At 42.2% G+C, this 25,664-nt stretch overlaps 1 protein-coding gene across 2 annotated transcripts in view; it reads left to right on the plus strand.

Moving 5' to 3' along the window:
* Nucleotides 1-25,664, plus strand: part of PIK3CG (phosphatidylinositol-4,5-bisphosphate 3-kinase catalytic subunit gamma) — a 73,367-nt gene that overhangs the window by 39,399 nt on the left and 8,304 nt on the right. For both annotated transcript variants that reach the window (XM_040343530.1, XM_040343531.1), the window contains exons 5-9: nt 4,760-4,863; nt 14,996-15,142; nt 19,528-19,618; nt 22,723-22,853; nt 25,133-25,244. In XM_040343530.1, the coding sequence (XP_040199464.1) occupies nt 4,760-4,863; nt 14,996-15,142; nt 19,528-19,618; nt 22,723-22,853; nt 25,133-25,244 (585 nt within the window). The remainder of the gene's footprint in view (nt 1-4,759; nt 4,864-14,995; nt 15,143-19,527; nt 19,619-22,722; nt 22,854-25,132; nt 25,245-25,664) is intronic.

The following is a 25,664-nucleotide window of genomic DNA, read 5'->3' on the forward strand; positions in this document are numbered from 1 at the left end:
GTTATGCCCAGACATTTGATTGTGTGCCACTTAAAGTGGAGTTCCACCCTGAAAAAATCTTTCCACCAAAAATCTAAAATAAATAAATAAAATGTTTTACTTACCCTAAATAGCTGTTTCTATGCGAAAGTCCCAAATATGTCTCTTCGTCTTTCGCAGTGGATTCTCTTCCTCCTACACTCGGTTTCTTCTTGTGAATGGGGCGCGCTGCATTCTGGGAACTGTGTGTATCCCAGAAAGCAGCCGGCCCATTCACAAAGTGCCGCGCTGCTCGCACATGCGCAGTAGGAAACGGGCAGTGAAGCCGCACAGGCTTCACTGCCTGTTTCCCTTACTGTGGATGGCGGTGCCTGGAGCTGCCAGGATCGAAGATCGGCCTCGGCGGGGGCTGACATCGCTGGCGACTAGGACAGGTAAGTGTCCTTATTAAATGTCAGCAGCTACAGTGTTAGCAGCTGCTGACTTTAAATTTTTTATTTTTTTTTACCAGACCTCCGCTTTAAAGTGAATCTATGCAGACCCCTTTCACACTGGAGCGTTTTGCAGGCGCTATAGCGTGCTCGAGAAGCGTGCACTAAGTACCAAATCTCCTCACTTTTAGGCCCAATGACCCCTCTTGGACACAATCCAGACTTCGCCCCGGGACTCTCCTCCTCCTTTTTATCAGACATTTGGCCCCATACACATATTCGTGCGGAACACTTCTTAGAGAACGACCGTTTAATTTCTCACGCAAATCTTCTCACGCGAAGATTAGACACTTCTTTGACAAACCCCATCCACAGCCTGACTGGTCCCAACGACTCACCCCCTTCGAAACACTCTGCATGAGTACTTGACCTCTAACCCACTTAATCTCTTCTACATATACATTGCTATTCCCAGACCTCTGTCCGAAACTTAACTGGGCAAGCCAGAAATGGGAAACAGAACTCTCCATCGACCTAACGGACCAAAACTGGGAAGCCATATACACGTGCATACATAAGGGGACAGTGAACGTACACCAGTGGTGGCTGGTGCTAAAAAACTTTGGGGGGGCGCAAAGGAAAAAAAAAACAATTGCAGCCTCACTGTGCCCATCAAATGCAGCCACTGTGCCATCAATTGTCACCACTGTGCCATGCCATCAAACGCAGCCACTGTGCCATGCCATCAAACGCAACCACTGTGCCATGCCATCAAATGCAGTCACTGTGCCATGCCATCAAACGCAGCCACTGTGCCATCAATTGTCAGCACTGTGCCATGCCATCAAACGCAGTAACTGTGCCATGCCATCAAACACAGCCATTGTGCCATGCCATCAAACACAGCCACTGTGCCATAAATTGTCACCACTGTGCCATGCTATCAAACGCAGCCACTGTGCCCATCAATTGTCGCCACTGTGCCCTTTAATTGTCACCACTGTGCCCTTTAATTGTCGCCACTGTGCCAATTGTCGCCACTGTGCCCATCGATGCCACTGTGCCCATTGTCGCCACTGTGCCCATTGTCGCCGCTGTGCCCTGTGAAATGTCCCTTCCCCCTCCGCCCGGCACTTACCTTTCTGGGGGTCAGCCATCCTCCTTCCACGTCCCTCGATGTCTTCTCCGGCCCCGATGACGCTTCAGCCAATCAGGTGGTTACCGGTAACCAGAACCGGTGAACCTGATTGGCTGTGACGCCTGTCAGTCTTATGCAAGGAACGCACCGCCGGTACGTCTCGAGGATAAGCATTCGGAAGCCGACTACAGCCTGAGGGCTGTACACGGAAAGCCACTGGCTCTGATAGGCACTTCCACACAGCCAACCAGCTGCCGTTATTCAGGTGGCCGGCGCTCACCATCCGGCCATCTGAATAGTGGGCGGCAGTGGCGAAAATACATAGATTCATGCAATGCATGAATCTATGTATTTCAGTGGCTGTGCGAGAGCCAGAGGGGGCGGCGCTCCGGTGCCCCCTATGGACGAACCGCCACTGACGTACACACACAAGAAAACGCATTTAAAATATAACATAACATATACTCCACTGTCTCCCCACAATGTTGGAGGTGTGGAACCGAAACTGGCTCATTCTTTCACATCTGGTGGTCATGTTCTAAATTACAACCATTCTAGAAAGAAGTCCATTGCCTCACGAACTATATAACCACCTATAACCTTTAATTTTCACTGGCGCAGTTTCTGCTCCACCACTCCAACATACCACCAAAGACCTACATACGGTCCCTGGCCATGCACATGGTCAACGCAGCGAAACTTTGTATACCTGCAAAATGGCGATCACCTGAACCACCGTCTTTACCTGACTGGTTCAAAAGTATACAAAAAATTGCAGACATGGAGGACCTGATGCATCAGGCACATGACACGCCATCTAAATACACCGAATCGTGGGCTTGCTGGCTGCACTTTACCACGACAGATGAATATAAGGCTTATGTCTCATGATCGACTTCCGAGAGCTGTGGTGGGAAACCAAAAGTTTCCCACACCTGTTCATTATTCTCCCCCCGCTTACACTAACCCTAGATACCCCCCTCTTTTACTCAACCCCTTCTCTCAACTTGCTACGCGATCACGCATGGTGTCACCCAACCCGGTTCTCCTATTATCTATCATACCTTCCCCCCATCCTGATCCCTTCACATATACTATTCCATGCAACTCCCTCACTCTCATGGTTGTATAACCCTATTCTACATTGATAGATCTATTTCCTCCTTGTTTCCACTCGCCCATGCCATTAGATGATCATTCATCGACCCCTTGGTCGTTTCCTCTTACTTCCCACTGCCCTTGAAGTGCCATGTGCCACACGCATGTTCTCCTTGAAAAAAAATTTTGCGATTCTCTACGATGTTAAGAAAGTTTCTAGTGTACAGGGTTCATACGATAATTACTACGCGGCGGCTGCGCCCGCAATCTTGCATGGTAATGCCTATTATAGATGCATTGTGCGCTTTGTTCTGTTACCACTCTTTTCAATGACAATTGTTGAACGAAAAAAAAAACATGTTTTCATATGAGAGTTTTGATTTGATATGCTTTCATGATTGTTTGTACTGTTTATACTGCTTGTACTGTTTATACTGTTTTCACTATATTCTTTACACTGCGGCTGCGCCCGCAGATATGCATTTTATTGACTAATGACAATGCATTGTTCTGTAACCACTCTTTTCAATAAAAACTTTTGAAACAAAAAAAAAAATAGCGCCTGCAAAATGCCCTTAAACAGCTGCACCATTCATTCCAATGTGAAAGCCCGAGAGCTTTCACACTGGAGCGTTGCGCTAGCAGGACGGTAAAAATAGTCCTGCTAGCCGCATCTTTGGAGCGGTGTGTTTAACGCTCCTTCACCGCTGCTGCTCATTGAAATCAATGGGACAGTGCAGCTATACCGCTGGCAATGCACTGCTGCAGCAGCGCATTGCGAGCGGTTTTACCCCTTTCATCGGCTGCTAGCAGGGGGTAAAACTGTCGACATTGCGGGCTCCCTGGACAGGCTGGAACGCCTCTTTAAGCTTTAAAAGTGAAAGATAGAAGCTGATTGGTTGCCACGCCCAGCCACTCTAGATTCTGGCTGCTCCAATTTTGATAAATCTCTTTCAATTTGTTTTAGTTTTGGATTGCTACAGTCTTCCCGAAGAATTTTAAATTAGTTTTTCTTAATTATCGCTCTTCCCACATTGGGTATTGTTATAAATACTAATGGTATGTCAAATATTTAAATCCCTGCCTGAACTGGTTCCGATCTGCGTGGTAGCAACACTATGCTGAGTAGTGGAGGATGACAGTTGACTCCTGAGCTTTATGACACCAGGAGTAAAAGTAGCAGGATTTTTTTAATAAAAAAGGTGCTTATGCCAAAAAAATTTTTTTTTTAAATATTTTAGACAGAGGCTATAACTAATAATAGGAACATGGGGCCAGATCCACAGAGAAATAGATGGGCGCAGCGTATCAGAGATACGCTACGCCGCCGTACCTTACCTGGCGGAATTTCGAATCCTCAAAGATTTTGCACCGTAAGTTACGGCGGCGTAGTGTATCTCTGGCGGCGGAATTCAAATCGGTGATTAGGGGGCGGGTTTCATTTAAATGAAGCGCGTCCCCGCACCGAATGAACTGCGCATGCGTCGTTCCGAAATTTCCCGCCGTGCATTGCGCTAATTGACGTCGCTAGGACGTCATTTTTTTTAACTTAGACGTGAGTTACGTCCATCCCGATTCACGGACGACTTACGCAAAAAAAAAGAATAAAAAAAAATTCAAATTAAAAGCGGGAACGATGGCCATACTTAACATGGCAAGTCTACCTATAAGCCGCAAAATACCAGCTTTAACTATACACCGGAAAAAGCCGACTACAGACGACGTAAGAAAATGCGACGGCCGCGCGTACGTTCTTGGATCGACGGAAATAACTAATTTGCATACCCGACGCGGAAAACTACGAGAACTCCACCCAGCGGGCGCCGAAGTATTGCATCTACGCTCCGAAGGCGTACGCCTGTCTGATCGAACCCAGATGCCGTTGTATATTGGTTTGAGGATTCAAACTAAAGATACGACGCGGGTAATTTGAAAGTACGTCGGCGTATCAGTAGATACGCCGGCGTACTCGCTCTGAGGATCTGGCCCATGGTTGTTAGGTAGGATGAAGCTCTGCTTTAAGGAACAAAGATGCATGATAAACGTTAATTTACTGGAAACTATATTTGTATTGTGTTGAGTTTTTGAAGCATTTTGTCATATTTTTTTTCAGTTATCGCACAACTACGCCAAAAGCTTGAAAAACTCCAGGAATCTCTACTTCCAGAAAGCTTTAGAGTACCCTATGACCCTGGACTGAGAGCTGGTGCATTGGTTGTAAGTCAAACATAACTTCATCAAACTTGTTTTCTTTGGCAAGCCTGACATCCCTCTCTGAAGGGGAACTTAATGCTCGGCACCATACCATTGTTATTGTCCATTTTCTGTTGTTTTTAACCACTTCAATATTGGGCGAATTCTGAATTTTCTCACATACATGTAAAAATTTACCCTTTTTTTTTGCTAGGAAATTACGGTACTTGGACCCCCTTAAACATTATACATATATTTTTAATAAGAAAAAAATTGTGGTTGTTACATTATTTTTTATGTCACAGCGGTTTATCAAACACAGATTTTTCAGGAAAAAATACACTTTAATGAATTTTAGTGCACACAAACACAATATAATACCCAATTTTTTGGTGATTTAAAAAAGATGATATTACTCCAAGTAAATAAATACCTAACCTGTCTAACTTTAACCACTTCGCGCAAAACGACGTACCCATACGTCAGTACTTTGACGCTAAAAACAGGGGTTATGGCAGCAGCTAGCTGCCATAACCCCGGTATTTTCAGGAACGCTGTGCATTTCTCATTAGAAAAGTGGTCTCCGCTGTGTATTCACCACGAGATCACTTTTATCAGTGGCAAAGAGGTTTCACCCCTCTTCTGGCGCGCCCCGGTCATCTCCGCCGCTTACCGGACCCGCTGGTTGCGGCGGAGACGATCAGGTCCTCTCCTGTGGATGCCTGGCTGCCGACTGAAGGGAATATGGCCCCCGTTTGACTCCATAGCATGGGAGGGTGGAAGCAACGTCAAACGTCACTTCCGCCCATAGCTCTTAAAGGAGAATTTTTTTTTTTTTTTTTTCAAGTGACATTTGAAAAAACATTTTTATTGCATTCTAGTGTAAATATGAGATCTGAGGTCTTTTTGACACCAGATCTCATATTTAAGAGGTCCTGTCATGCTTTTTTTCTATTCCAAGGGATGTTTACATTCCTTGTAATTGGAATAAAAGTAACCCATTTTTTTTTAACCACTTAAGGACTGCCGCACGACTATATACGTCGAAAGAATGGCATGGCTGGGCACATGGACGTATATATACCTCCTCTTTAAGAACCCAGCCGTGGGTCGCGAGCGTGCAGCTAACGGCACGCTCGCGACCCAGTCCGAAGCTCCATGACCGCGCCCGCGGGACCCGTGGACCCGATCGCGGCCGGTGGCCCGCGATCGGGTCACAGTAGCTGAAGAACGGGGAGTAAACAAACCTTCCCCGTTCTTCTCTGTGGCAGCTTGTCAGTGATCGTCTGTTCCCTGATATAGGGAACGACGATCAGTGACATCACACGTCTAGCCCCGCCCCCTACAGTAAGAAACACACATGAGGTCACACTTAACCCCTACAGCGCCCCCCCAGTGGTTAACCCCTTCACTGCCATTGTCATTTTCACATTAATCAGTGCATTTTTATAGCACTTTTCGCTGTAAAAATGACAATGGTCCCAAAAATGTGTCAAAAGTGTCCGATGTGTTCTCCATAATGTCGCAGTCAAGAAAGAAAATCGCTGATTGCCGCTATTAGTAGTACAAAAAATATTAATAAAAATGCCATAAAACTATCCCCTATTTTGTAAACGCTATAAATTTTGCGCAAACCAATTGATAAACGCTTATTGTGATTTTTTTTTTTACCAAAAATAGGTAGAAGAATACGTATCGGTCTAAACTGAGGAAAAAAAAATTTTTTTTAGATCTTTTTTGGGGATATTTATTATAGCAAAAAGTTAAAAATATTGCATTTTTTTTCTAAATTGTCGATCTATTTTTGTTTATAGCGCAAAAAATTAAAACTGCAGAGGTGATCAAAAACCACCAAAAGAAAGCTCTATCTATCACGGCAATCGGTATTGCTCTCACTCTAATTCTAGCCCTAGACCCCATCTGTAACTCAAAACTGGTAATCTGTAGACATTTTTAAACCTCGCCATTGGAGATTTTTAAGGGTAAAAGTTTGTCGCCATTCAACGAGCGGGTGCAATTTGGAAGCAAGACATGTTGGGTATCAATTTACTCGGCGTAACATTATCTTTCACATTATTAAAAAATATAGTAAAGAAAAGAAGGGCTAACTTTACTGTTTACTTATTTTATAATTCAAAAAAGTGTATTTTTTCAAAAAAAAGTGCCCTTGTAAGACCGCTGCAAATATACGGTGTGACAAACTATTGCAACGACCGCCATTTTATTCTCTAGGGTGTTAGAAAAATCTTTGGGGGTTCTAAGTAATTTTCTAGCAAAAAAAAATATTTTAACTTGTAAACAACAAGTGTCAAAAAGAGGTTTGGGCTAAAGTGGTTAAATATGCACACACCCATGGAATGACAACAAACTACAGGTGACATCTTAAAAGCCTTTACAGGTTAACAATTTAGGCTCCGGTCACACCAGTGACAAGTTGCACCCTATTGTCTGCATAGGAAGCAGTCAAATATTTTTGTAAGTAGTTCCTGTACCACTTTTTGCAATTTCACGTGCGACTTGCATAGACATCTGTGCATGAAGTCACATATTGGGGGGGTAAGTTGAAACAAATCAAGTATGTACAAAAAAAAAAAATTAATTAGATCTCAACCGTTGGACAAGAAAGTCGGTACCATGCAGATATAGATAGATATATATATGGATAGGCCTTTATTAATGTGGTACAGATCTGCTTTACTGAATTATCAGATGTCTAACTAAACCCTGATGTCTTTTGCATACATTGCAGTTGGAGATCAGGGCGATTGAACCACCGATCCCTGACTTTTCTGTTTCCTTGCCTAGGGGCTTTGAGCATAACCCTAGATGTAAAAATACTGTATATGGTTTTGCGCTATTACCTCCATAAATCACTAAACGCTGCTATAATGAAAGTGTACAAACAGCTACAGAAACCAATAAATAAGTAAGGGCATATAGTGTGAAAATCATTAACACAAAAATATAATAAAACTGTTCAAATTAAGTGTCTACAAATATAGGTGTACGTTTAATAAACCTTGATAAGCCGAGATCATGATGATCATGGCTTATCACAGAGCATTGCCAGTTTAATAAACGGAGATAAGGAGCAGAGAACATGTTCTTCACTTCTCATCGCAGCACATGGCTGTTTTGTCACAAACGGCCAGTTTAATAAACCGAGATCTGAAGATTTCACTGCTCTTCCACTGAAATATCTCCCTTCCAGATTCACCAGCTCAGAGGTGGAGAATCTGGGAGAGAAGCTGGTGTGATAAGAGGAAGAAGGCTTATTTCTTCCTAATATCAGCACCAGTGGGTTAAAAATGAATATTAACAACATAAAATATATATATATATATATATATATATATATATATATATATATATATACACACACATACGTGTGTATATAGATACTGTATATATGTGTGTGTGTATGTGTGTATATATATATATATATATATATATATATATACAGTATTTTTATATATATATATATATATATATGTATATACAGTATATATATACAGTGATGAAAATAAGTATTTGAACACCCTGCTATTTTGCAAGTTCTCCCACTTGGAAATCATGGAGGGGTCTGAAATTGTTATCGTAGGTGCATGTCCACTGTGAGAGACATATTAAAAAAAAAATCCAGAAATCATAATGTATGATTTTTTTAACTATTTATTTGTATGATACAGCTGCAAATAAGTATTTGAACACCTGAGAAAATCAATGTTAATATTTGGTACAGTAGCCTTTGTTTGCAATTACAGAGGTCAAACGTTTCTTGTAGTTTTTCACCAGGTTTGCACACACTGGAGGAGGGATTTTGGCCCACTCCTCCACACAGATCTTCTCTAGATCAGTCAGGTTTCTGGGCTGTCGCTGAGAAACACAGAGTTTGAGCTCCCTCCAAAGATTCTCTATTGGGTTTAGGTCTGGAGACTGGCTAGGCCACGCCAGAACCTTGATATGCTTCTTACAGAGCCACTCCTTGGTTATCCTGGCTGTGTGCTTCGGGTCATTGTCATGTTGGAAGACCCAGCCTCGACCCATCTTCAAAGCTCTAACTGAGGGAAGGAGGTTGTTGCCCAAAATCTCGCAATACATGGCCCTGGTCATCCTCTCCTTAATACAGTGCAGTCGCCCTGTCCCATGTGCAGAAAAACACCCCCAAAGCATGATGCTACCACCCCCATGCTTCACAGTAGGGATGGTGTTCTTGGGATGGTACTCATCATTCTTCTTCCTCCAAACACAGTTAGTGGAATTATGACCAAAAAGTTCTATTTTGGTCTCATCTGACCACATGACTTTCTCCCATGACTCCTCTGGATCATCCAAATGGTCATTGGCAAACTTAAGACGGGCCTTGACATCTGCTGGTTTAAGCAGGGGAACCTTCCGTGCCATGCATGATTTAAAACCATGACGTCTTAGTGTATTACCAACAGTAACCTTGAAAATGGTGGTCCCAGCTCTTTTCAGGTCATTGACCAGCTCCTCCCGTGTAGTCCTGGGCTGATTTCTCACCTTTCTTAGGATCATTGAGACCCCACGAGGTGAGATTTTGCATGGAGCCCCAGTCTGAGGGAGATTGACAGTCATGTTTAGCTTCTTCCATTTTCTAATGATTGCTCCAACAGTGGACCTTTTTTCACCAAGCTGCTTGGCAATTTCCCCGTAGCCCTTTCCAGCCTTGTGGAGGTGTACAATTTTGTCTCTAGTGTCTTTGGACAGCTCTTTGGTCTTGGCCATGTTAGTAGTTGGATTCTTACTGATTGTATGGGGTGGACAGGTGTCTTTATGCAGCTAATGACCTCAAACAGGTGCATCTAATTTAGGATAATAAATGGAGTGGAGGTGGACATTTTAAAGGCAGACTAACAGGTCTTTGAGGGTCAGAATTCTAGCTGATAGACAGGTGTTCAAATACTTATTTGCAGCTGTATCATACAAATAAATAGTTAAAAAATCATAAATTGTGATTTCTGGAATTTTTTTTTTTGATTATGTCTCTCACAGTGCACATGCACCTACGATGACAATTTCAGACCCCTCCATGATTTCCAAGTGGGAGAACTTGCAAAATAGCAGGGTGTTCAAATACTTATTTTCCTCACTGTATATATATATATATATGTGTATACACACACATATATACAGTATTTATATATATGTATACACACACACACATTTATACACAAACACATGAATATATATATTCATGTATTTGTGTGTATATATACTGTATATGTATATATATATATATATATATATATATATATATATATATATATATATATATATATATATATACATACACACACCCATGTGTGTATATATACAGGATATATATATCATTATCACATGTCTAAAAACATGTAATTAGATGTTCTTTTAAACTTTAGTTCGTTTCAGTTTTTGAACTCGGCTGCACTGTAATCTCACAATATCTCACGAGATTACAGGCAGCCCACCCACTTTTACACAGATCTCGGCTGTTTTCAGAGGAAACACTTCTCCTCTGTTCTCCCTCTGAGAACTGAAGTTCTCAGTTTATTAAACCGGCTGCAGAGGAGATCATTTTCCTCTGAGGCCTCGTACACACGACCAAGTTCCTCGGCAAAAACCAGCAAGAAACTTGCTGGGAGATATTTTCTTGCCGAGGAAATCGGTCGTGTGTACACTTTAGTCGAGGAAACTGTCGAGAAACTCGATGAGCCAAAAAGAGAGCATGTTCTCTATTTCCTTGACGGGAATGGAGAAAATTGGCTTGTCGAGTTTCTCGACGGCTTCACAAGGAACTCGACGAGCAAAACGATGTGTTTCGCCCATCGAGTTTCTCGGTCGTGTGTACAAGGCCTGAGAACTAAACTGAGAAAAAACTTCACAGTTTATTAAGCGGACACCATAAAGTGTCTCACAATTTACAATCTTGTGTTATAAAAAAATAAAACCCAAGTGAAAACAAATGATACGTCCTCTTGTTCTTCTTCAAACACCGTTGTGCATAACCACTCCTGGAAACAATATATCTTTTCTTCGCCTTCCAAAAAAACAACAACAATCCTTCTTCATAATATTGTGCGCCACACCCAGTGCTCTACAAGAATGACTCACCAGAATTTCGTGACCTTAATTAGTATAAGATCTAAAAGAGCCTTTTCCAGTTTTTAATACAAAACCCCTTCATTTATCTTCAAAAATTACTCCAATATTGTAATTACACTCAAAAAGTAAGAGAGAAAATCACTCTTCATAGTGTTCTACCATTTAGCACATTTATTTAAAAACAACTAAGATCAATGCACTCACCTCAAAACTATACAATTAGAAGCTCTGATCAAATCAATCAACAGGACTCCAGGCTGCTCACTTTGCTTGGTAATCGATTGCAGGAATACCAAAGTAACTATGCCTTATAAATCAGCCAGTCCTCTGCACAAAACCGGACAGCCGTTTTACATCTCTCACCGCTCCAATGGCCTCCAGACTGTCAGCGTTCTCCCACAGCGGTGTGGACAGGCTGTCTAACAGGCTTCAGCTGACGCATTTCATTGTGTGGACGAAACAATCAGTTATGCAATAACTTACCAAGTGGAGTGAGTAGTCTGGAGTCCTGTTAAATGATTTGATTCATTGCCTAGATGTAGAAAATCGGCCATTGGCTGAATGAAGAACATTTTGCCTTGCTGACAGTAAAAGTGGCAGTAGGCTGTATATCAGAAATGTTTCCATTAGATTCAGCCATGGGTGTAGGAACCCTTACAAATCTGGGGGGGACAGCATTTTTACTCGCCAGGTATATTCGTATCTCAAGCCAATAGATCAAACTATTAAGGGCTCTTTCAGGCTGGGTTCACACTACGGTTTTCCCGTCCGTCAGCCGCATACGATTTCAGTATTGAAAACGTACGGGCCCGGACGGGAAAACGTATAGATAGAGAATGCATTGCAAATCGTATGCACTCAGATGCATCCGGGTGCGTACGATTTGCTGGCAAAACGTTTTTTAAACGTACGCAAAACCGTGTTCAACCACGGTTTTGCGGTCGTTTTTAAAACAGTATGGCAACCGCATACGTTTTCCTTTAACATTAATGTCAATGGAAAACGTACATATGTGCGGTTCCATACGTTCCCGTCCGTTTCAGCCGCATACGGTTTTTCATATAAATCGTATGCGGCTGACGGACGGGAAAACCGTAGTGTGAACCCAGCCTCACACGTCTGTTCAGTTTTTCAGATCAGTTTTTTTTTCATCAGTTGATCCGTTTTTCCATCAGTTTTTCGTCAGTTTTTCATCAGTTTTTGCATCAGTTTTTCCATCCATTTTTTTTTGTTTTTTTGTGGCTTTTTACATAGAAAAACGGATGTTAGCGGAACGGATGATAAACGGATCATCCGTTAACGTCCGTTTTTCGTCCGTTCCGTTTATTAGACGGAAGAAAAATAGGGTTTTCTTCCGTCCAAAAAAACGGAACTGAACGCAGACGGATGCTAACGGACGTTAGCGGATGCTCATCCGCTAACGGACGCTAGCCCATAGGGAAGCATTGCGGTCCGTTAACGGACGTCCAAAAAACGGACGAACGGAATGGACGCGTGAAAGAGCCCTTAAGCAATCCAGAGAGGGTAATGCGAAGAGCAATATGCAGCAATAAAAAAATAAACCATCATAGCATTAGTAAAACACATGGCATCAGTAAAAATCAACCGGTATAGCATTAGTAAAAATCAACCCACATGGCATTAGTAAAAATCAACCCACATGGCATCAGTAAAAATCAACCCACATGGCATCAGTAAAAATTAACCCACATGGCATCAGTAAAAATTAACCCACATGGCATCAGTAAAAACCAACCCACATGGCATCAGTAAAAATTAACCCACATGGCATTACTAAAAATCAACCCACATGGCATTAGTAAAAATTAACCCACATGGCATCAGTAAAAATTAACCCACATGGCATTAGCAAAAATCAACCCACATGGCATTACTAAAAATCAACCCACATGGCATAAGTAAAAACCAACCCACATGGCATCAGTAAAAATCAACCCACATGGCATCAGTAAAAATTAACCCACGTGGCATTACTAAAAATCAACCCACATGGCATCAGTAAAAATTAACCCACATGGCATTACTAAAAATCAACCCACATGGCATAAGTAAAAATGGTGGCACAGTGGCACAGTGGCGACAATTGATGGGCACAGTGGCTGCGTTTGATGGGCACAGTGGCTGTGTGTGATTGGCACAGTGGATGCGTTTGGGCACAGTGGCGACAATTGATGGGCACAGTGGCTGCTTTTGATGGGCACAGTGGCTGCATGTGATGGCACAGTGACTGCGTTTGGTGGCACAGTGAGGCTGCAATTAATGTTTTTTTTTTCTTTAGAGAAGGCAAGCTCAAAATAACAAACATTTTTTTAAACTGCTATTTTTTATTTAAAAAATTAACCCACATGGCATCAGTAAAAATGGTGGCACAGTGGCTGCATGTGATGGGCACAGTGGCGACAATTGATGGGCACAGTGGCTACGTTTGATGGGCACAGTGGCTGCATGTGATGGCACAGTGGCTGCGTGTGATGAGCACAGTGGCGACAATTGATGGGCACAGTGGCTACGTTTGATGGGCACAGTGGCTGCGTGTGATGAGCACAGTGGTGACAATTGATGGGCACAGTGGCTGCGTTTGATGGGCACAGTGGCGACAATTGATGGGCACAGTGGCGACAATTGATGGGCACAGTGGCTACGTTTGATGGGCACAGTGGCTGCGTGTGATGAGCACAGTGGCGACAATTGATGGGCACAGTGGCGACAATTGATGGGCACAGTGGCTGTGTGTGATGAGCACATTGGCGACAATTGATGGGCACAGTGGCTACGTTTGATGGGCACAGTGGCTGCATGTAATGGCACAGTGGCTGCGTGTGATGAGCACAGTGGCGACAATTGATGGGCACAGTGGCTACGTTTGATGGGCACAGTGGCTGCATGTGATGGCACAGTGGCTGCGTGTGATGAGCACAGTGGCGACAATTGACAGGCACAGTGGCTGCATGTGATGGCACAGTGGCTGCGTGTGATGGCACAGTGGCTGCGTGTGATGAGCACAGTGGCGACAATTGATGGGCACAGTGGCTACGTTTGATGGGCACAGTGGCTGCATGTGATGGCACAGTGGCTGCATGTGATGGCACAGTGACTGCGTTTGGTGGCACAGTGAGGCTGCAATTAATGTTTTTTTTTTTTCTTTAGTCAGAGAAGGCAAGCTCAAAATAACAAACATTTTTTTAAACTGCTATTTTTTATTTAAAAAATTATGGTCACCTCAGGCTAAGGTGACCATAATTTTTTAAATATAGCAGTTTAAAAAAATGTTTGTTATTTTGAGCTTGCCTTCTCTGACTTAAGAAAAAAAAAAAACATTGAGGTCCTCAGCTCAGTCCAACACCCCCCCCCCTCACTCCCTCCCCAATACTTTCTTACTTTTAATGAAGGTTCTGTCTTCTTGCAGACAGTTTTTACTGTAATCAGAATTAGTACGGCAGGCCAGGCCCAGGCGCAGCAGCAGGCTCCTCGTGACCGTGAGTCACAGCTTGTACTCTGACTGGCGCCGACAGTCACTCTCGCTCCCTCCTCCCTCCTCCCTCTCTCACCTCCGGCCGCCGGCGTGACGTCACGCGGCGCACGGCGGTGGAAATGGAATGAACCAAATCATCCTCCATGGGGGGGGGGCGAGGAGATGCACCGGAGGAAAGGGAGCCAGCCAGGAGCGCACGCGGCAGCCAGTGAGTCGGCGCCAGCGGGCACACAGTATAGTGAGCGCAGTCACATCTGGGGGGGATTTTACCATACATGTCCCCCCCGCATTATTTCCTGGGGGGGATGCGTCCCCCCCGTCCCCCCCGGTTCCTACGCCCGTGGATTCAGCGCAGTAATTTTTAGGTATGTGAGCAGTAAGGTTAAAATTAAATCCCTGATCATTCTGTAAATTAGCTTAAAGGGGTAGTAAAGGTAATTTTTTTTTATTTGGTTTAAAATAAAAACTGCATCCCAGTGCTATGCCTTTATTTTTTATGCCTTTTTGCAGCACCCTTGAGTTATTAACTTTGTGTTTTAATTGTTTTTGTCCTTTAAGGTAGAAAAGTGCAAGGTAATGGCCTCAAAAAAGAAACCCTTATGGCTGGAATTTAAATGTGCAGACCCAACTGCTTTGTCGAATGAAACCATTGGAATTATATTTAAACATGGGGATGACCTCCGGCAAGACATGCTCATTTTACAGGTACTTAGTGCATTCAGTTAAAGATACTGGGCCAGATCCACGTAGGGCAGCGTATTTTTAGGCAGGTGTAGCGTATCGTAGTTACGCTACGCCGCCGCTACTTTGAGAGGCAAGTGCTGTATTCACAAAGCACTTGCCTCTAAAGTTACAGCGGCGTATCGTAAATCTCCCGGCGTAAGGGCGCGGAATTCAAATGATGAACAGGGGGGCGTGTTTTATGTAAAACAAGCTTGACCCCACGTAAATGACGCTTTTTTCATACGGCGTATGCGCGCGCATGTTCAGTATCACGTCGGATTTTCAAATTAAATTACGCCCGCTCAATGCCTAGACGACGTGAACGTAATTTACGCAAAGCCCTATTCGCGAACGTTTTACGCAAACGACGTACACGCCGGAAAATTCTACGCTGGCCCGACGTCCATAACATTGCGTACGCCTCATAGAGCATGGGTAACGTTACGCCGAAAAAAGCCTTGCGTAAACGATGTAAAAAAAAGCGCCGGGCGGACGTACGTTTGTGGATTGGCGTATCTAGCTAATTCGCATACTCGACGCGGAAATCGACGGAAGCGCCACCTAGCGGCCAGCGTAAATATGCACCTAAGATCCGACGGCGTACTAAGACGTACGCCAGTCGGATCGAGCCCACATTCAGTCGTATCTTGTTTTGTGGATACAAAACAAAGATACGACGGGGCATCTTAGAAATTATATCAATAGATACTCCGGCGTAATTGTCTTTGTGGATCTGGGCCTCTCTGTTTAGTTTTGTGTAGAAATGACACGATTGCACCCCATCCAAGTGTCTGTAAGATCTGTGTGTTGTTCCTAATAACCATCCTGAAGCTTTATTTTATTCAGTAGTAAGATCTTTTTAGATAAACCAGTCTGAATCTTCTATTTTTATTTTTATATGAAAGATAACAAAATGCTCTTTTTTTAAATACTTTGCTAACTGAGTGATATACAGACTTTCTCAGTAGCCATAGATTCTGTCACATCCATGTAGCAGGATGTCCATAGGGCCTGTTAAAAAATAGTTAATTTGCATAAGGCAGTACATCATTTATAAAGTTCCTAGCTGTTACACGTTGCTTTCAATGCAAGAAGAAAGTAACTTATCGTAGATTCACTGTTTTAGGTGCAGGTAAACCATAATAGCAAATTTCTTGTATTTGCTCCCCTTTGATCTGGTAATATACCATGGAAAGTGTTTTGTTACAGTATATCCGTTCGACGTGTCCACAAAATACCAGTTGAAAATTGGGAGTGGAAATCTTCCTATGCACTTTGTGTGTACTGTACTATAAGTTGCTCCCATTTTTATCTGAAAAATACAGAACACTTCTTCCTATGTTATTGAGATGAGGAGAAGGGAAGTGTTTTGTAGACCTAAAATACTTCCTGCCAAACATATATGTAGAATTGTGCATACAGTATGTAACCACTCAGCGCACATGAATATCAATATCTGCCCAAATACAGTTTGTCAAAAGTCTATAGCAAAGTCCCAGAATAAAGTCGGGGGGGGGGGGGTAATTCCTGCAGGACCGCAGAAACAAACCTTGGGAAGCCGATCTATCCACAGAATGTGAAACAAATTTAAAATAAGGGTGCATGAATTAAGAGACTGTATAAATGTATTCACACAAATCATATCACCCACATGTATATTGCTTGCATCCAGCCTAAAGTGTGGGAGAATTGCTGTAAGGCCCCATTCACACTTGTGCAACTTAAAAATCGTGCAATTTCCATTGCGAGTTTACTGCGCGACTTGATGGAATTTGATGCAACTTTAGATGAGTGTGACTTGTGCTGAACTGGAACAGAACTGACATATTTATTAGAATTTCTTTATTTTCTAACAAATTCCAAATTTTCAGAATGATTGGAATTGGAATCGGTAGAAACTTGATTGACCGATTCAAATTATGTGTGAAGAATAGCTGGTTGTTAAGAAGTTGGCTGGGAAGCCAGCCGCCATGTCCTTAACAACAAATGACTCATCGGCTGTCAGCGGGCTTCCCCACTGACAGCTGAATGTAAAAAAAAGAATGCCGGCAATAAAAAAGAAATAAAATAACCGCGTGGGGTCCCCCATGCATGCCACGCCAAAAGTTTTTACAAAATCAGCGTGGGGTCAGCCCCAAAATTCATACCAGACCCTACCCAGACCAGGTTTGGGGGCCCAAAGTCGCATGACAAGTCGCACAAGTGTGAATGGGGCATAAACATTATACCAAAGACTCAATTGTGATCGGCATTAGATGTTGTTAAGCATCACACCTCTTTCACATAAACACAGTGGGCTTCTTCAAGGCACCTCCTTTTAATCACTTGGATAACTTCCTTGTTATCTTCCATGTTGTTAGACCAGTAGAATGTGTTTAAAACAATGTATATTTTCTAAAAACCAAAACTATTACATTTATTTTTGTAATTTAAAGTGGATGTAAACCCTTTCCTATACCCAGTAAAGTGAACAGCCTTGGATAAAAAACAGGCATGAAACAAATCTCCCTACATAGGTTTTACATGTATATCTGCTGTCTTCAGCTTGCTATAGTCTTTAGAATTCTTATATCATGTTAGAATTTTTACTTCCTCATTCAGCAGTAGGAGTATAATCTTGGCTTACACTGTGTGACAGCTGATTGGAGGAAAGGCACCCCCCTCCACATTGGCAGAAGAACGAAGATACTTGCAGAGCTGTGCTGTGACAAAACAAGCTTTCTGCTAATCTATTTATAATACCCACCCCAACATAAATTTCAGGCTGGTTTTATATAATGTCTCTGAGAACTTGTCAGCACAGTGGTGTAGTGGTTAGCACTTTCACCTAGCAGCAAAAGGGTCGTTGGTTCGAATCCCGACCACGACACCATCTGCCTGGATTATGCATGTTCTCCCTGTGTCTGCGTGGTTTTCCTCTGGGTACTCCGGTTTCCTTCAACACTCCAAAGAAATGCTGGTAGGTTAATTGGATCCTGTCCAAATTGGCCCAGTATATATGTATATATGTGTGTATGACTGTGTGTCCCAAGCGTGTCGAGATCCTACAGGGTAAATGACCGCACCAGCGAGGAAGACACTGGCAGCAAAGAGCACCTAGAGGCGATTCAGTTTGCATGTGTAACGCTATACAAGTCACTCATTCATTCATTCATAACAGAGGAAAGAAACAGCAGAAAGACATGGGACTCAAGGCTTTGGCGAGAGATAAGTAAACACTACGGGCCAGATCCACGAAGCAGTTACGCTGGCGTATCTATTGATACACCGCGTAAACTTCTAGGTTGCTCCGGCGTATCTTTGTTTTGTATCCACAAAACAAGATACGCCTGAAGCTGGACTAGATCCGACTGGCGTACGTCTTAGTACGCCATCGGATCTAAGGTGCATATCTACGCTGGCCTCTAGGTGGCGCTGTCAATTTCCGCGTCGAGTATGCAAATTAGCTAGATACGCCAATCCACAAACGTACGTCCGGCACATTTTTTTACGTAGTTTCCGTAAGGCTTTTTTCGGCGTAACGTTACCCCTGCTATATGAGGCGTACACAATGTTAAGTATGGACGTCAGGCCAGCGTCGAATTTTACATAGTTTGCGTAAACCGTTCGCGACTAGGGCTTTGCGTAGAATTACGTAGAAAACATTGGCTTGTTGCGGGTTAATTTGGAGCATGCGCACTGGGATACCCCCACGGACGGCGCATGCACCGTTAAAAAAAACGTAATTTACGTGAGGTCAACACGTATTAACATAAAACACGCCCACAACTTAGTGATTTGAATTGCGCTCCCTTACGCCGACACATTTACACTACGCCGCCGTAACTTACGGCGGAAATTCTTTGTGGATACGGGAAATACGCTGTAAGTTATGGCGGCGTAGTGTATCTGAGATACGCTACGCCGGACGTAAACATGCGCCGCGCTACGTGGATCTGGCCCTACAGATATATGTGCCTAGGTCAAATTTCATGAATTGGGTTCACATCCATTTTAATATACAGTTATTGCATTTGTTGCCCTTACACCTCTTTTTATGTTAGGGGAATTTGGTCAGCATCAATAGAATCACAGCAGCATATAAGGTTGATTTATACAGGTATAACGGCTTCAAAATTAAGTGAGCATAAAAACAGAAATATGAAGGCGATCCCAATGCTATTAGATTTTTCGTGCTGTTTGCATAGTAAAATCCAATCTTTTAAAAAAAAAAATTATAATTAGTTCTCATTTAATATATTTCCTAAACGGTTGCTATGGTTATTAATTTATTTAATCATTAATGAACAATATGCATTGTATTTACAGTATGTTTATTAACAGAATGTTTAACTCAAATTTAGCTTTTTTTTAATTTTTGTGTTTAGATTCTTCGTATTATGGAATCAATTTGGGAAGCAGAATCATTGGACCTTTGCTTGCTACCCTATGGTTGCATTTCTACAGGAAACAAAATTGGTTAGGTTTAACATTTATTAATGTAGCTTGTCTGGTTTCTTTTTGTATGCTTTATATGTTTGTTTCACTCTGCATGCTGCCATATGTTATACTTTGAACTATATAAAAAAGTGTCAGTTTAGTTTCCTGTCTGAAAAACACACTCCATTTAAAACTGAAATTGAAGCCTTGAAATATGTACTGTAAAAGCCTAGCCTAGCTGCTTAAGGCTTCTGAGGTTCTTCCAGACGTAGATGCACTGTATGAAGCCACCTTGTTACTGCTTACTTGTACACCTAATGATTATCCATGAGGGTAGTTAAATCAGCTATTACTAAACCCACCTACTGTAGGTTCATTGCAGCCTCAATATCAGGAACTTGTGCTGGAGCCTCAGTCAGCATCACATGTGAGAACTGTAGGGAAGAATATGTGACAAGATGTATTTATTGTTATTACAGGTATTTATATACAGTAGTGTTACACTAACAAATAACAAAATGAAATACTAGTGCAAAAAGCAAATTTTCTGCACAAATTAAGATAATAGAATAAAAGTGTCTTAAAAAGTCCAAGTAGTGAACCCACACTGAACAGAATCCAACTGGAGAACTTACATCAAACAGAATCTCTACCGCCAAAGGCTTACCAAAAATATGACTCTTATTACAGAAAAGTCATAGACAGCATGTGGTATCAATGATTCTGCGTTAGCCGAGTCTTCCACTTACTCTCCTGGATATGGTGGTCCATCCAAGGTATTAATGCCTTTATACTTTCTCCGTCAGTCTTCACCTCTCCAAGCATGCTCAGAAAAGAAATAGGAAACAGACACTCCACATAGTGTACAATCCCATATACTTGATGTATAAATGAAAAACAAATTGCACTTATATCCAAAAATCAGAGTACTGCACACTAAAAAAACAATCCTAGCCGACAAACAGACTTGCTTTGGGTCACTTCCAGTGGCATGATTATGTCAGCATGAGGCTCCTACCCAGGGCTTTTTTTCGGCGGGAATGCGGGGGAACGCAGTTCCGGCACCTCCTGGACTGACTGTATGTAATGGCAAGGGGTGCTGTGGTGTGATGCAGGGTATTGATGCTCACTGCTGGGGGATCTATTCTAGCTGGAGGGGATTTATTTTTGCAGGGGGACCTATTGTTGCTGGGGGTGGGTCTTATGTTGCTGGGGGGTCAGTTGTTGCTGAAAGAGATCTACTGTTGGAGGAGATGTCTATTGTTGATGGATCCAGGAGAGTCTATTAAGGCTGGTTGTACTGAGTCTATTGTTGCTGGGGTTCGATTTTTTTGTGGGTGATCCATTCTTGTTAGGGGATCTATTGTTTCTGGCTGCAGGGGATCGATTTTACTGATTTTCTTGATATAATTACCAAATTTCATACAAATTTCTTATCACCACAAAATGATACTCTGTATTGTCTAAAAGGCGTGGTACTGGGAGGTAGGTATGGGATGGAACCAAGGGACGGTGCTCGGATGTGGGTAGGGACAAGGAAGAGGGGTGACTCAGAAAGGGGGAGTTCCTGCACCTATTGTCTGAGAAAAAAAGCCCTGCTCCTACCTACGTGTTTTGTCAAACGTGACATCTTTGGGTCATTTATCTTAACTTTTCCACAAAATGTACTTTTTACACTAGTGGGTATTGTGTTTCATGTTGGTACTTATTTAATAGTGCAACACTTTTTATCCACATTTGTACAGTATCTGTGAAAAATATCTCATATATGGGCATAAATGAGCTGAATAGGCACATATCAGCGCTGTGGGCACTGCAGATCCAGCCCACCAGCACTGCTGCACCGGCTCCCTCCTCTCCTCACACACTGTACCGATTGGTGCGAGGAGAGGGGAGAATTGAACCTGACATGTTTTGGTTTGTTGACAAGTGATCACTCGGTCCATTGGACGGAGTGATCACGTGGTAAAGGGCTGCTGTCATTGGCCCTTTACTGCGATTCATGATAGGCTGGGGTCCGGTGAACCCCATGAGCATGGACACTTCCATGTACAACGTCCCTGGACGCCCTCCCAGAACTAGCCGACCATGCTGTAGCCATCATTCAGCTATTGCCCTTACACACGGTCGGCAAGTGGTTAAAAAAAATAATAATAATAATATACCCAAAAAATCTTTTTTTTTTGTTTCCTTGCACGCGATTGGGTATTTTTTTGCAAAGTGAGATTTCAACAACAGATTCACTATGTTAAGGGGAAATTCCATTGCAAAGTGAACAGATTGTTTTCCTTTAGTAAATCAACCCATAATGTCCATTTAGCTGTGTACTTGGTACCCTGTTGGAGGGGCTGTAAAAACTCCTCTCACCCCATGTAAGCTTGTAACCCTCACTAAAGTTGGACGATATCCTACCATGGCAATTAGTTGCTGAAGAAACATTACACTGCAAACAAAGCTGTGTACTTCAATAAAAAATCCTGACAGGTTATATGTATAAAGCCTTATACACACGATTAGTTTTCCCAACGGGAAAACTGTGAGAGCTTTTGGACGGGAATCCCGTCCAAAACATGTGTATGTTCCTCGCAGTTTTTCCGTTGGGTAAAACTGCCCAAAATCCGCCAGACAAAAAAAGAGAACCAGTTCTCTTTTTTCCCACCAGGAAATCTGGCGGTCTTTTGCCTGGCGGTTTTTGGCAGTTTTTCTATGGGAAAAACTGTGATGGAGCAAATACACGGCCGGGATTCCAGACCAAAGCTCCATCGCAGTTTTCCTGTCGGGAAAACCGGCCGTGTGTAGGGGAAAGACTGAACCAAGCAGGTTCTGTGCTTTGCCCTTGGAATTTTAGATGGGAACTTTTCCCGTCGGAAATCCTGTACGTGTGTACGAGACATAACAGTTTTCAATCTAATGTTGCACTGTTCAGTGTCCACTCACTGGACCCGGTATTTTGATTGCAGAAATTTTGCTTGGTCCATTCTGTTTACTTTTTTAAAAAGACAATAAAAAATCAGCTGCTTATATTCAATAAACTTAGAGGTAACACTGTCAACATTTGCAATAAGTGTGCCTTTCTCTGCATTATACTATAACAATGTTTTCTGTCAGAAGTTAATTAAGTTTATTTTATTTTATTTCCAAAGGGATGATTCAAATTGTGAAGGATGCCACGACTATTGCCCAAATACAGCAGAGCATAGTGGGCAACACAGGAGCATTTAAAGATGAGGTTCTGAGTCAGTGGTTAAAAGAGAAATGTCCAATTGAAGAGAAGGTAGGTTGCCATTTCTGTTTTATTCTGTTTTACTTTGCTTTAGATATGTACAGTATCTATGTCATAAATGACTTGGTTAAGGCTGGCACATCCTGCTCAGACTGGTATCTAGTAGGAAATTTTAGGTATTAAAAGTAAAATCTGCTTGCTAGAAATCATTAGATTTGAGCTAAATTCGAGATTGTTATGAGATCCAAGCCATATTCTCAGATGTTGTGAAAATATCGGTCCCCTTCTATATGTTTGAAAGCTAAAGGGTTAAAGAAGAATGAATGTTTTGTCAAGCCTTGCGAAATGGGGTTTCCAGCTGTTGCATGTGGCTCGTGTGAGATTTTGTCACACCTGTACACCCCCTATGGACCAGAGCAGTTGTTATATTTCTGCTATGGGCCTTTTTAAGTGGGAATAATTTTGTCGTTACTAAACACTTGAAGACCAAAAGGTTAAACGATAAAAGGTTTGAAGTGCATTCACATTGTTTAGAAAAAAGCAAAGCAACCCAATTTGTGGTCAGAGCAGCAATAATTGCAGGTGTATACGTCCATGTAAGGTCCAATTCAAATATTGTGGGGTTGATTTACTAAAGCCAGGGAGATCAAAATCTGGTGCAGCTGTGCATGGTAGCCAATCAGCTTCTAACTTTAGCTTGTTCAATTACGTTTTGGAAGCTGATTGGTTTCTACGCAGAGCTGCACAAGATTTTACACTCTTCAGATTTAGTAAATCGAACCATCTTGCAATTTCTTCAGTGATGCTTCACAAATGCATGTCAAAAGCAAAACCTGAATGCTCATGCTTACTCATGCTTTTCCATAATTCCAAAAACGAATGAGGGCCATAAATCAAAGACAGTCAAGATCCAAGGAACAGTTGATCTACCTCAAATTTGCTTTAGGTAGGTCTGTGCCAACCTTTAGCGGGAATAAATATTCCAATTTTAGGGTTATTTTACATGTGAAAGTACTGAGGTAATATATCTCAAATCAAAAGCCTTTCTGACATGGTCTATATTGCCAAAGAATAGTATAGTATGACTTAACTGAGTGTGGGTCTGTTAATAGATCTTATAAACACTAAAGGGACCAGATATATTAAGGAGAACATAAGAAAAAGGTACGTGATTTGCCCTAAGATGAGCATTTCTATAATTGTAGTCATTCCGTATATGAATAGGTTTATAGTGTTAGAGGAGGTTGCAATAAAAATTGGGATGTGTCCCTAAAATTTTCTTAATCAGAAATAGATATATTGAATCCAAAGACTGGGTACAAGTAGGCAGAATGATTAATCCGTTTCCTAGATATAACTCATTTACAAATAAAAGCATCTTGAACATAGAAAGAGATAATAATGCTGTCAGATTTTTGTCGCTGTCTGTGTCCCTGTCATAGAGGTTTTTCTCACATTCTTTGTTGTGATAGGGACATAGCCGCAGTAGTCTGACAAAGGCTGCAACCCTTCCCTAAAATTATAGAATAAAGTTATGACTGAAGCTATGGCTTTAGAACAGTGGTCTTCAAACTGTGGCCTATGACCCGAATGCAGTCCTTTACTTGCATGTATGCTGCCCTTAGGGCACTTTTCCTCACACTGATATCAGGCACTATTCCTTCCACTGACACCAGTGTTGGGCCTCATTCCTTCCACTGACACCAGTGTTGGGCCTCATTCCTTCCACTGACACCAATGATGGGGAATTTATTCCTTCCACTGACACCAACAATGGGGCACTAGTTCCCTCCACCGACATCAACGATGGGGCACTATTATCCCCCACCGACACCTACGATGGGACCTACGATGGGACACCGATCCTCCCACCGGCACCAACTATGGAGAATTGATCCTTCCACCGACACCAACAATGGCGCACTGAATCTCCCACTGACAACAATGGTGGGGCACTGATCCTAACACTAATACTAATGATGAGGAACTATTCCTCCCACTAACACCAATGATGGGGAACTAATCCTCCCACTAATACCAACAATGAAGAAAAACAAACTCCCCTTGTAGTGGACTTTTAAGGCACAAATTTCTTAAAATGTATGTAAAGTAAAGTCCACTACAAGGGGAGTTTGTTTTTCTCCATTTTCACTGGATGTGGCACTTTAATGCTCAATATTGCCAACTTACACTTCTTCGCATCTAATACCAACAATGGGGCACCTCTTCCTACTGGCCCGGCTTTAGAATAAGTGGTGTGTGTGTGTTTGTAATGTATATGGTAAAATAACATATTTATTACACTGTTGTTCACCTTTCCCACTCTATAGCTGAATGCAGCGGTGGAGAGATTTGTGTACTCCTGTGCTGGTTACTGCGTTGCGACTTATGTACTTGGAATTGGGGACAGACATAATGATAATATAATGGTAACTGAAACAGGTAAGATGCGCTTGGTGATCAATCATCATGTTATTTTGTCATTTCTTTCATGATTTCTTTTGTCATATTTTTTGTGATTTGTTTTTCACAACTGCAGATTAGCACAGTCAATTGAAGTAAACAATAAATATGGTTTGTATTTGTAAATGAACATGTACTGAACGGGTCTTATTTTTTTCTTTCAACACAGGATTGCTTTAAATATTTAATCTCCACTAAAATATTTAACGACTCATAATGGCTCAGTGACATGGGAAATAAACACGGATTAGGCTTAAACCGGGAATGTTCTTTTGCAGCTTTTCCCCAAAGATCAGTGCTCAATTTATTATTCCAAATAAGGCCATGCTTTTCACTTCATTCACAAAATATCGGCATTCTCTGTATTGTCCCCGAGTCCCAAAATTCCTGTTTGACCAT

This window comes from Rana temporaria, chromosome 3 (genome assembly GCF_905171775.1).
Source record: "Rana temporaria chromosome 3, aRanTem1.1, whole genome shotgun sequence".
NCBI lineage: Eukaryota > Metazoa > Chordata > Amphibia > Anura > Ranidae > Rana > Rana temporaria.